The following is a 12,937-nucleotide window of genomic DNA, read 5'->3' on the forward strand; positions in this document are numbered from 1 at the left end:
AGGGGACAGCGATTCTGCAGGCTTCTCTGTGCCAATGAATCTGACCTTCCTAGACTCCCAGGGCCACGTTTGGAATGTGGTTGGCCCTAACCTGACCAGGCAGGGGACAAGGTCTTTTGTTGCTTGACCTGTTAACCTGCCAACCTTAGGTTAAATTGACCCTTCAAGAATAAAACATTGCTTTTTTTGATTTATCAACCAATGTATTATTTCCATTTAATTCATAAACATGTGTTTCAATAACTATTGTCCGAGAAAAATCAGATAGGCTGTGATACATCTACGTAAAATATAAATAAGTTCTGGGTACAGGCACTTGGCCTAGAATGATTGATTGTTTGTTTCTTTTTCCCCCAAGATGAGCCATGATGAAATATATTCTGGTCCTCTGGTTCAATCATTTATTATTGAACGTTTCTTTTTTAATTTTTTTAATTGGGTGATAATTGCTTTAGTTGTGTTGGTTTCTGCTGTGTGCTCTGGTTCAATCATTTATTATTGAATGTTTCTTTTTTAATTTTTTTAATTGGGTGATAATTGCTTTAGTTTTGTTGGTTTCTGCTGTGTGACTACAAAAATCAGTCATAATTTTATATATATATATATATATGTATATATATATATATTTATCCCCTCCCTCATTGCTTTTACTTCTAAATTAATCCCATAAAAATCCACCTATGTGAGGAGCTTGGAAATTCTCCTCCTTTTCAATCACTTTCATCCTTTGGGAGAAAACTACCTTAAATATCTTAAGTGGGAGTAATTACTAGTTTTAATGTTCCTAATTTCATGTTGGCAACTGTCACCTGCTAATATCATTACTGATTCCTGTTCTTATCAACAGGTGGTCTTTCTTTCATGGTAACTGCCCCTATTAACAAAGAAGGAAGAAGATGTTTTCTGACGTCTTACCTGGATTCATGAGGGAGAGAACACAGCAGAGAAGCTACCACCACATCACGCTAATGGAACAAATGTTGCACTTGTCAGGAAATGCAGACCTCCCCCTAGGGACCTGGGCTTTGGGCAAGGTCGATGGTCTAGGAGATGATGAGGGAAGCGGCCAGAAGCTATCTGGGAGGACACACAGCTGCAAGCACCAGGCTAGGGCACAGATCAGTGAGGTGGACTGGGCTGGAGACAGGGACGGGCCCCTGGGTTGAGCAGATCACACCCACTCTAAAGGGGCATCAAAGGCAGGTGCAGACAGCCGTGGTTAGTGAGGCTGTGACTAGTGTGCTCAGAGCACTTCCAAGAGAAGCCAGAAAGCCGCAGTTTTGTGTGAAATGTCTTGACTTTTAAATGTCATCAACAATTTCATATTTGTAAGACTGCATTATAACTCACTGTATTAGATACTTATTATAAACCGAATGACTCTGGCTTGTTCTCCAGATATTTTGTCAGATCTGCTCAGCACAAGTGCACACGTGTCTGGCAGCCTTCCCTGTGACCACCAGCCAGCAAGGACGGGCTTGCACAAAAGCCTGGGCCCAAGACACTTCATTCATAATCTTCTCATGCAAGTTTGATCTAGTGTGATGGGATTAGACAGATGAAGGAGACATTTTACAGGCCATTTGAATCTCTGAGCTCTACTCTGAGCTCCAGATTGGTGCTACCAGCTTTACTGGAAGCTTAAAAAGCATCCTCAGTTCAACATGATCCATGCAAGTCCTTTCATTCTGATCAATATCCCCTTCCTTTGCTCTACATTAAAAAGAGCAAATCTATCATCCTAATCTCGGCATATGGCACCAATGTTTATCTAACTGCTCACACCAAAGATTCCAGAGTCATCCTTGAGTCTTTCATTATCTGTTACTAACAACTCATATTGTTTTAAAACACAGCATAGGCAAACAAATGTGTCTGTGAGAAATGTAAATCCATGGGCCAATGGTAGTCAACCTCTGTCTTAGGTCTTCAGGATACTGCTATGGACACGTCTCTTTGTGAATGATAAAAAAAAGTACTACTTTGATATGGAAGGGTAAGGGAGGAAATTAAAGCCAACTGTGGTGGGGTAGGGTCTGGGAAGAGATCTTATATCCCATTGTTTTTATCTTCTACATTAGTCATCCTAGAATGACAATATCAGAGTCACCATCGGGGCCCTGAAGTTTTTCTTTTCCTTTTTTCATTTTGGTTGTTCCTTGCAGGATCTTAGTTTCTTCATCAGGGATCAAACCCAGGCCCCAGGCAGTGAAAGTGCTGACTCCTAACCACCAGACTGTCAGAGAATTCCCCTGACATTCTTCTTACCTGGTTCTTAGACACTGATTATCCTCCTGTTGCTTTTGGTTTAAATTTTTATTATAGACAGTGCAAATATTGGAGTGGCTTGTACAGTTATGAACATGCTCTTATTCAGTTACGCCTAGTTGTTCATCTATGCAACAGCTATGTGTGGAACCATTATAGTGCTGGTTTCTCCTAACTCAGTGATGAGACAGGCTGTGGCCTCTGAGGCCAGACTAAACAGACATTTGCAGCAGAAGTTGGTGGGTGCTCTGCTGGAGGGGGTGCTGAAGAAGCCATGGGAGGTGAGGGCAAAGAGAGTTTTTATTGAGCAGCCCATCAATTTGAACCCATTTCCTTTTGTGGATTCCTTCTCACCTGGCTAATGTTAGGAAGGCTTGACCTCAAGGTGGCATATTTGGTGGAAGCAAAACCAAAGCTTCTTATTGATACTTATAATGTGTCTCCTTATTCTCAGGTTAATGGGAAATATTCTATTGGTTGAGTCTAGCCAATAAGACGACTACCTACAGTGTGCATAACAGCGCATTACTTGGTAGCTACTCCAACTAGGCATTACATGGATATTTAGTTTCCTAGAATGAAAACTGTATGTCAGATAGAAAATGGATTATCAAGACTGTCATTAAACAAAAAGAAATCATCAAAACAAGTTGGAAGTTGCTCTTTTAAACATGATATTTAGGATACTAGATCTTTTTCTTACCTCATGAGCATTTCAGCTAAACTCTTTGCATCTGGGGAAAGAAAGCTAATATTAGTACAAGATAAACAACTCACTAACATTCACTTAAGCTTTACTGACAAATATTCTACAGAATCAGATAACAATAGCCATTTAAAAATGTAATTGTATATTGAGATCACTACTAATAACTGAAACTTTTATGGATTCCTTATTTCTTCTAAATGAGGCACATATAAATAGCCACAAAAATTCTAAGATATGTGATAAAGGCAATGGCAACCCACTCAAGTACTCTTGCCTGGAAAAACCCATGGATGGAGGAGCCTGGTGGGCTGCAGTCCATGGGGTTGCGAAGAGTCAGGCACGATTGAGCGACTTCACACTATTCACCTGTCACTTTTCAAAAACTAACTTTATTTCCAGAAGTCAGAAAATGAACATCTTAAAATTCATTATATAGTACAAATTCCATTCTTTTTGTTATTAAAATGAAACAGCTTATGATCTCTTAAACAAGTAATTATTAGAGAGCTATGCATCTGTTTGGTTGATCAAAGAATTATATACACTGCATATCACTATGTCTGGAAACCTAGATGTTTATTTCAAACTCAGAAATAAAACTTTTAAAAATTTCTTCCCACTGAGGACACTGTTTACCAAGACCTGGTTACTGTTAGGTAAAGACGACCAGGACACCAAAAGAGTGTCTAACAGGCTTTTAATGGGGAAGCGCTCCTGGGCGGGGTTCCCGGACCCAAACGAGGCAGGTTGAGGAGGTCCGCGCCCAGACCGTGTTGGAGGTGGCTTATGTACGTTCATTGAGGGATGGTCAGGTTAATGGACGGGGGTTCGGATAGGTTGCCAGGCCTGGGCAGCGAGGGCTGATAGGTCCTTCTACGTGGCTGGGGTGGGGCAGCTTTAGCTGGCGAAGTGTGCTGTCATTGGTCCCTGGGATCTGGGAGGTTCCTTCCGTTAGGGATTTCCCCCGCAGGTGGGAGGGAAAGGAGGGGCGGCCCATCATGGCCCCTGGGGTCGGGCCTTACAGTTACCACTCCTGATAAAAGAAATCCTGCCTAAAAATGATGTAAATTAAAAAAAAAAAAACTTTTTGGATGGCTTCATTTTGAAATTCTAATTTCCCTTAAAATATAATTTGTTCCTTTTACACATTTTTGTCCTGGCAAAAAAATGAATGCTTCCTTTTTAAGAACACAAGGGTCTTCATATTTTTCTTTCAATTTTCTTTAAAAAGCTTTGATGTTAAATGTTCAATGAATGGAACTTTCTGGGAATGGATTCAGCTGACTCTGAGTGTGAGTGAAGCAATGCATTTGTTGGAGCTTTTTGGTGTTTGGGGGCTGACCCTTGAATGCAGTCGCTTTTGTGTCAGGGAGGTGTGGACGGACAGTCGCAGGAGTAGCCATACACAGGCAGTCATCCTGTGTACCAAAGCACTGCTCTTCAAGTCAACGATGCCAGGTCCCACCTACAAGGAGGCCCCGGGCTTGTGCACAGATGGGTTCAGTCTGGGAAGTGAAACAGCTCCCTTCACCCCATCCATATGGCAAAGCAAAGAAGGCAAAGCAGCGCTGAATTTCCCATCTTGTGGCTTTACATTTATCTGCAAAGACAAGATAAGCTTCTTCTCTTCCTGAATGATTTAACACTTGCAAAGTAAATATACATATACACATATATAAGGTGCCAGAAGCTTGGGATTAATTAGCTCGATGGAACAACCAAGCACTGGCTAGTTCAATGCTCTAAAAAGAGGCTGGAATTCCAAAGAGTAAAATGCTGCACGTCAGCTCACAATGTGAAAGGAACTCAGACTCAAACGTCTTCAGGATGGATCTGCGGTCCTTGTTCTGACACCATCATTATTCTTTTTCTATTCCTGAAGCGAATCACCACAGCTTTCTCTCCTGTGATTTTTTTTTTTCCCTATCAATGTGCCAAGGAAAGACAGCTTCCAACCAGTGGGGATAGAAGTCCTCTGGTACTGACAAGCTCCAAAGCAAAATTTCTGTGTCTACAATTAATAGGCAGCTTCATCCACAGGCTTTGGTACCCAAAGCCTCTTTGGTCTACCCTTCCCTATGCTCATCACCTTACAGTGGATCCCTTTCTCTGTCTATCTTGACTACTATTTCCTCCTTCTGACTCATCTGAAACTGTGAGCAACATTATATTCATGGAAACTCACTTCTTCTCTGAGCCCCCCTTGAGGAAGCTGAGAGCTGGTGGAGTATGAAGCTGGTGGAGAGTCTGGATAACACAGCTGGCATCAGGGACCAGGCATGAATGTGTCCTGGGGGGTGGGACCAAGTGGACTAGGGTCATGTGCTAGGAACCCGGATTACTTAGGACTGCCAGCCCACGTCTGGATGACACAGCTGGCATCAGGGACCAGGCATGAATGTGTCCTGGGGGGTGGGATCAAGTGGACTAGGGTCACATGCTAGGAACCCGGATTACTTAGGACTGCCAGCCCACGTCCCCTTTATACCCATCTGCCTGGGAATTTCTGAGCCCTCCTTCAGAAATCAGGAAACTGGGATCCAGATACATTCAGTCATTTGCTGCAGCTGAGCAGGAAATCATAACTAGTGTCTGTTAATACAAACTCTTTTAAAATCATTATCCTCAAAGCTTTATATTCTGGAGTGGGTAGCCATTCCCTTCTCCAGGGGATCTTTCTGACCCAGGGATTGGACCCGGGTCTCCTGCATGGCAGGTGGATTCTTTACCATCTGAGCCCCCAGGGAAGCCCTTTATCCATAGAGGGAGACACAAGTTATATCCTTAGGGTTACACAGAGGAGAGTATTCCTCATGAAAGCTGACCAAGGGACACACCCTGGAGGGCACTCTCTGGCTGGGTCAGTTGGAGAGGAAGTAAGACTGATATCACCTTAAAGAGAGCACACACTAACAGGGAGAATGCTCCAGGGCACAGAAGGAGCCAGTTGTGGATTCTGAGCTCCTTCAGGAAGCAAGGAAACAGCAATTTGGTTGCAGGCTGAGATGCCTGGCTTCAAAGATATCGAGTCCTTTAATGTATTAAAGTAAATTGTGTGTGGAGGGGTGCTGATTTGGAAGCCAGTTGGGAGAGATGTCAAGAATATTATGGGTTCTGGGTCTTCAGTTCATGCAGGGGGTGGGGAGAAGAAAAGGAAGAACTCTGGACACTCTCCTCTTTAGGGGCAAGAAGGGGATGTGGGACAAATTAAGAGAATATTTTAAAAATCATGGAGTCATGGTATCTTAAGAGCATCACAGACTTTTCAAATCCTCCTCTAATAAATGTCTGAATCCCTTCCACAGTGCCCTGGACAGATGCTACAATGAGCTGGGGCCAACAGCAGCCCCAGGGAAGACAATACCTTTGCTGACCGGACGGTGCCGACATCTCCTCCATCACTGACCTGGCTTCCATGTCTGTTGAGGGCTCCCCACTCAACACATCAGTCTCCCTAGGACTTTGGCTTTTTTCTGTCTCCCCACTTCAATTCTCATTTCCTCATCAGCATCTCCCTCTTTGGTCTGCCCAGCTCCAGACTCTCCGCCCTCTAAGCAGTCTGCCCACAGCAGAAAGGACAGAAATGGCTCTAAGTCACACCCCTCACTTGGTCACATCTGTACTCTGAAATTCTCAAAGAAGACTCCTTGCCAATAGGACCCCTCAGCTCAGGGTACCAGCCTCCCGTGCTGGACCTAGTTGTCTTTCTAGCTCGGTTCCCCCTTATTTTGAACCGCCAACCCTCTCTGAGTTTTCTGTTCTTGCATTCTCTGCCAAGAGCGCCCATGATTTTGTTCTTCCAAGCCCTTGCCCCACCCTCCCCCCAGACATGACTTGCTCTGTACACCCTCCCGACCCAGCAGGTGACGCTGGCGTTCTGGTTCCCTGGGCTTCTGAGGACCTTTGCACCTGTCTAGCATCTCCACACCTGTTCAGCTCAGTCTTGGCACTTTGCATCACGACTTCCTGGTTTCACGCTGTCTGTCTAATGGCCCTTTTGTCTTTATCTCCAGCCTCTGGTATGGTAAAGTCACACAGTCTTTTCCTGAGGATACAATTCCTTATGAAAAACACCTTCCTATTCTTGTGTTGAAATCCCTTGATGTAATTTCTCCTTGGCTATAAGAAAGGCACCTTCTGGAACCACTGAGAAGCCATTTGAATATTTCCAGGTAGCTGGCATGTCCGAGTTAGCTTGGCTTCAGTGTTCTCTGTTTTGGGGCTGAATTCTCTAATTTTCTCAATCACTCCTCAGATGGCAGAATTTCTAGGTAATTTTCCACTTGAGACTCTCTTCTGTGGAAGACCTGTGATTTCTTATTGTCCTTTATTAAATGAGGCTGAGCCCAGAAACTGGTAATTTTTTTTGCTAGTCTCTTACCCACTGTTGGGAACACAATGCTCATTATATGTTATGTAAATGAATTTTCACAACTTATATTGGATACTTTCGAATTATCCCTATTAAATTTTATCTTCTTGGTTTTAGCCTTTCATCCTTTACTACATTAGCTCCCACCTGGATTTATGCCATCTCAGAAATCAGCTTAGCTTGCCTGTATTTCAGCCCAGTGCTGTAACCTGGTCCTCTCTTCTCTATCAACCGTGTCAAGGTGCAAATAGGATTTGTCCAGGCTGTGGCTGATCCCTATCATGTCCTCTGATGCTCACAAACTATCCTATAACCTAAACTAATTTACTTCAATCTACAGTTTCTAGAACTTACTGTTTTTCGAAAATGGGTATGGAGTATACTTCCTAATACCTCTAATCTGATTGTTCAAAGATGATGTACAAAGGTCCTTGGGATTATGTCTGAAAACATTTTGTTCAGAATCTTAAAAAAATTTTTGGGAGGGTTTTGCAATGCTTTGGCCCCCTGATGCAAAGAGCTGACTCATTGGAAAAGACCCTGAAGATGGGAAAGATTCAGGACAGGAGGAGAAGACAGTGACAGAGGATGAAATGGTTAGAGATGGCATCACCGACTCAATAGACGTGAGTTTGAGCAGATTCTGGGAGAGAGTGGAGGACAGGAAGCCTGACGTGCTGCAGTCTATGGGGTCGCAAAGAGTCAGACACGACTGAGTGACTGGACAACAGCAATGGAGGGGGACCACACAACACCTTTGCTAATCTTTCCAGTGAGAGAAAACATCCCTCTTGGGGATTATCACTGCATCAGCTGGTGCCCACAGTCTGGTTCTCATCATCTGGGGTCCTGTGTAATAGTTTGTTGTAAGCCTGGCTTGCCTGATCTACTAGCAAGGAGTTAGGAAGATGACTTTAGGCAGTATCCTCTCCAGTCCTCCCGAAATCACCAGCACATAGGAGGTTTTGAAAGAGTAAATCAATTTAAGTAATCAGGGGCTTTGATGATTTTCTCAACAACTCGAGTTATCCTTTTTCCTTTTCCTTCCTCCCATCCCTCCCTCCCTTCCTTTCTCAAAATCCCCCTCATCCTTCCTTCTTTTTCTATAATTCTTTTTTCACATTTTCTGGTCTGAATAGCTCTTCTCTTGGTTCACACCAAAGTAAAACAGATGCTGAGTCCGTCTTCTTCTACCTGCCATCTGTTAATATGAGAACATCATCTCAAGCCTTCTTTTTCTTCTTTCCCAACACAGCTCCACGCTCTTTTGTGTTGTCTGCCACTTTTTTCCCCCACAAATTTCAGCTCAGTCTGAGATTTAGACTTTTTGACACCTTTCTAAAGCCCTGGCTGTTTCTCTATATCCGTCATTGGCTCTGTGCTCTTCCCTTCATCTTTCATTCTAGGAGATGATGGAGACACATTACCAGGCTTTCCTAGTGATGCTCAATGATGGGAAAAAAAAATGTTTCAAAAAATTACATGTGGTAACACTCTGGATGTGCAAAGAGGGCCGGAAGATGATAGCTGAAAGGAGAATTTGGGGATCTTAAGGTAAGTGACCCCCTGCCCTTAGGAGAGCATTTTCATTTGAGGGGTTGGGGGAGCAGTGAGACAGGATTCAGAGGAGCTTGTGAGACATGCTGTAGTTGACTGTCAAAGAGTCTTCCAAGAATTCAGAGGGGAAAAGAAGTGGAGAGAAGGGCAGTAGGTTAAGGACAGGCAAGCAAAAAGGAATCCTTTTTCTTTAAATATAGGGGGGCCTGGGTAGTAATGAATATAGAGATGAGAAATGAACAAACCAAATATCTTTCATGGGGAAAAATAAAATGATAAAGTCATTATTGATTCTGTGTTAATACACTGATTGTGTTTAATTCCATGTTTCTTTGACGTATCTTTTTAAGATAGCTTAATATGGATGTGACAGACTATTTGTTTTCTGAATGTTCCAAAACTGAAGAAGTGTCATGGAGAAAGGATTGGGTAGAAAAAAGTGATCTCAGCTCTCCTGCTAGTCCCTACCTAACTGATGTGTGGTTTTCAAGTTCCCTTCAGTTTTCATGTCAGCAAAATAGAGCACAACAGTGTCAAGATGTCAAGTTTATTCACACCTATTTGCACAGCTATTAAGAGACTAAAGCAGGACAATATAAAGACTTATGGAAAAAGGAAGAAGAAAGCATGGAAAATGCTAGCACTCTGTCAATTAATCGTGATTCAGTCAGTTTTCTGGAAGAGGCATCCCAGCTGGGTAAAAGCATCACAGGGTGGTTCCTCCGTTCCCTCTTCTTTGTGAACCATCCCTCCCGAGGGGTCTGTACTTGGGTTAGGCGTTCTTATCAACGAGGCAGCACAGGCCTCCAGCGCTGCAGCTGTGCTAGTCCTAAGTACATGCTCTAAGGTTTAGTTTATTTTTTAAGGACTTTTTTTTGATGCGGACCATTTTTAAAGACTTTATTGAATTTGTTATTAATAAAATATTGCTTCTTTTTTTATGTTTTGGTTTCTTGGCCACAAGACATGTGGGGTCTTAGTTCCCTGATCAGGAATGGAACCTGCCTCCCCTGCATTGAAAGTCAAAGTCTTTAAGCACAGGACTGCCAGGGAAGTCCCTAATGTTTCTTTCAAATAGAGGACTCTCATTCATAGGCACATCGTCACACTTCCATCCCCAAGGTCCTAGTTAAGTGAATGGAATTTGCTTTGCTTCATACCTCTCCAGGGCAATCACATGCACACGCCTCCCAAACACAAAACCAACTTGATAGCAGCAGATTTCCCCCCGCTTTGCGAGCCTGCTAAACTGCTTCAGTCGTGTCCAAATCTGTGCAACCCTATGGACAGTAATCCACCAGGAACCTCTGTCCATGGGATTCTCCAGGCAAGAATACTGGGGTGGGGTGCCCTGCCCTCCTCCAGGGGATCTTCCCAACCCAGAGGCGGAACCACATCACTTAACATCTCCTCCATTGGCAGGCGTGTTCTTTACTTAGTGGGTGCCACCTGGGAAGCCCCTTCCCCTGCTTTACCACCTCTCAAAAGCTTTTACTTCCAAGCTCCCTCACAACAACCCCTGCTTTTCTGCGGAATTGAAAGGGAGCTCATAAAGCAGCTATTTTCCCAAGGGCTCTAAAACCTCCATTCACATTTTTATAGGCTCGCAAAAAGGACCCCCAATCATTTAGTCAAATGAAAGCTGATTCCAAAGCCATGACAAAATACATAACCCAGAAGAGACGACCATATATTCTTGCCATCTCAGAAAACTGAATACAAAAACGGACAAAATAGAACCCACAGGCAGGGCAAAGCCCTGGGTTGAGACCACCTGGCTCCCTCCTGCTCCTGCCTGCACCCTGCCCACCCCTGTGCCCCCATCCCTCGCTCCGTGGCTGCCACTGGCCTGGCTCTGTTACCTTCCCTCTATTGCTGTGCTTTCCCACTGTAAGATAAAGAAACCCTTTTTAAAAATTTAGTTCTGCCATAAAACACTTGAAGCTTTGAAAGGGTGATTTTTAAGAAATGAAGGTCAAAAGGCCAAAAAGAAAGAAAACAAAAAGGAACGAAGAAGGAAGAAGATGCAAAGCTGAGAACTACAGTTTCAGACTTCTGATCCCATCTCAGCCCCCACTGGGACATTCATTAGTTGGGCAGTGACGTCTCTGGGGGGCCCACCCACCACTCTATTTGCACGCATATGACTCAGTGCATCGTGGCCACCTTTATACACGTCTACCTTGAGTCCAAGTGTCTTTGAGCTCCCAGATGCACACTTTTCTTCCTTTAGATTATCAGAGTTCAAGCTAAGTGTTGGTTTTACAGAGGAGAGATTTAGCTCAGATATTTGCAGAGCAGATAAATGGAATATTAGAACAGCCATGGCCCACCCCTTCAGCCGTGCCTGTGGATGACCAAAGGCCACATTCTCTTTAGGAATGGTCTTCCGGAACTAATCGGCTTTAAACTATTAATCCATTTGAAACCATGTTTCAAATAATAAATACGCTTCTGTTCAAGGGAAGAAGGTCAGATTTTACGTCATCCACTGATTTTTATCTTTAGCTTATTTGAAACGTTGGAAGCAGCTTTTTGGCTTGGCACTGCCAGTTGACCCATGCTGGTTGGGTACTTTGCACCCTCTTGGGTAAACTCATACTAAGAGGGGAAGCTTTTAGTGACCCTGGCCTTGATTACTTGACATTGGAATCAAATTTTTATAATTTGGCACTGCTGGGATCTTGGGCCCAGCCAGTGATTTATTCTATAACCTTGCACTTCAAAGGAGCTAGCAATAGGAAAAAATCAGGGCATCATTTAAGGCAAAATGTGGCTTCTGAACTTGTGGATAAGGTTATAGATTTTTAAAAAAAGGTAGCACTTGAAGACAATTTAGACTTTAGGAGGTCGTTAGGCTCTAAAATTAGTAATTCACTCAGGAAGGAAGAATATAGGTTGGCTAAACTGCTTGAGTCCCATTTTCTTTCTTTCTTTTTTTAAAAAAATTTACATAAAGCACGTTATGGTGCGTTATCTAACTAGGTTGCTTGTCGATACAGTGAAACAAACCTACTTATAAACACTGAGCAGCATATAGCAATCAAACAAGGTCAATGGCATGGAGTTGATCTACAGTGTTCATTAGGAACCCCTGCAGTATCTTCCTATAATCCAAATTTTCCTATTTCCAGTTTTGATCCTGAAGAGTAGTTGCTCAGGAAATACTGACCTATTATTAGACATGTCCTTATTTTACACAATAAAATATTGTATGAAGCCATTCAATCTGTAAATATATTTGAACTCATTCTAACCCAGGGACATGATCTGTGCCTTATGTGGGTCAGGTAGTAACTGAATGATTCTGCTGATGGGCTCTGTTTAATAGATGGGCACCTACTACCTTAAACTCTGTGGCTCTAGTTTCCTCCCACAAGTGAATGGGAAACATGTTGTATTATTAATTAACATACCAGTTCAAGGGCCCTTCAAACCTAAAAGACAGATCTTTGAGGGGCAGGGTCTGGCCTTTTGGGCTTCCCATGTGACTCAGTTGGTGAAGAATCTGACTGCAATGCAGGAGACCTGGGTTTCATCCCTGAGTCAAGAAAACACCCTGGGGGAGGGCATGGCAACCCAATCCAGTATTCTTGCCTGGAGAATCCCATGGACCAAGGAGCCTGGTGGGCTATAGTCCATGGGGCTGCAAAGAGTTGGACATGACTGAGCAACTAACACTTTCACTTTCTTTTCTGGCCTTTCACTGATTCTCCCAATAGCCCTAGTCACTCACTCTGCCCTTTTATGGCACATTTTTCAATGGTATAGAAAGACGAGCATATCCCACGTAAGCCTTTGCTGACTGCCACTAGGGTATCAGCTTCCATTATCCTGGGACAGAATCTTAGTAACCTTTTTTTTCTCTCCAGGACCTGGACAAATTCTTGTGATCAAATAGAAATGGTTAATAAGAAAATTTTACAGTTGGTTTTAAAAAATGTTGCATCTGGTCCATGGAAGATAATCAACGAGAATGTGTTGAACTGAATATCTTAGTGTATCCAAAGTAAAACCTGCCATTTGGAAGG

At 43.2% G+C, this 12,937-nt stretch overlaps 1 protein-coding gene across 1 annotated transcript in view; it reads right to left on the reverse strand.

Moving 5' to 3' along the window:
- The window catches only part of DSCAM (DS cell adhesion molecule), a 679,278-nt gene that overhangs the window by 39,097 nt on the left and 627,244 nt on the right, over window positions 1–12,937 (reverse strand). The window contains exon 28 of the mRNA XM_069597968.1: window positions 2,972–3,002. Within this exon, the coding sequence (XP_069454069.1) occupies window positions 2,972–3,002 (31 nt within the window). The remainder of the gene's footprint in view (window positions 1–2,971; window positions 3,003–12,937) is intronic.

Source organism: Ovis canadensis, chromosome 1, assembly GCF_042477335.2.
Source record: "Ovis canadensis isolate MfBH-ARS-UI-01 breed Bighorn chromosome 1, ARS-UI_OviCan_v2, whole genome shotgun sequence".
Classification (NCBI taxonomy): domain Eukaryota; kingdom Metazoa; phylum Chordata; class Mammalia; order Artiodactyla; family Bovidae; genus Ovis; species Ovis canadensis.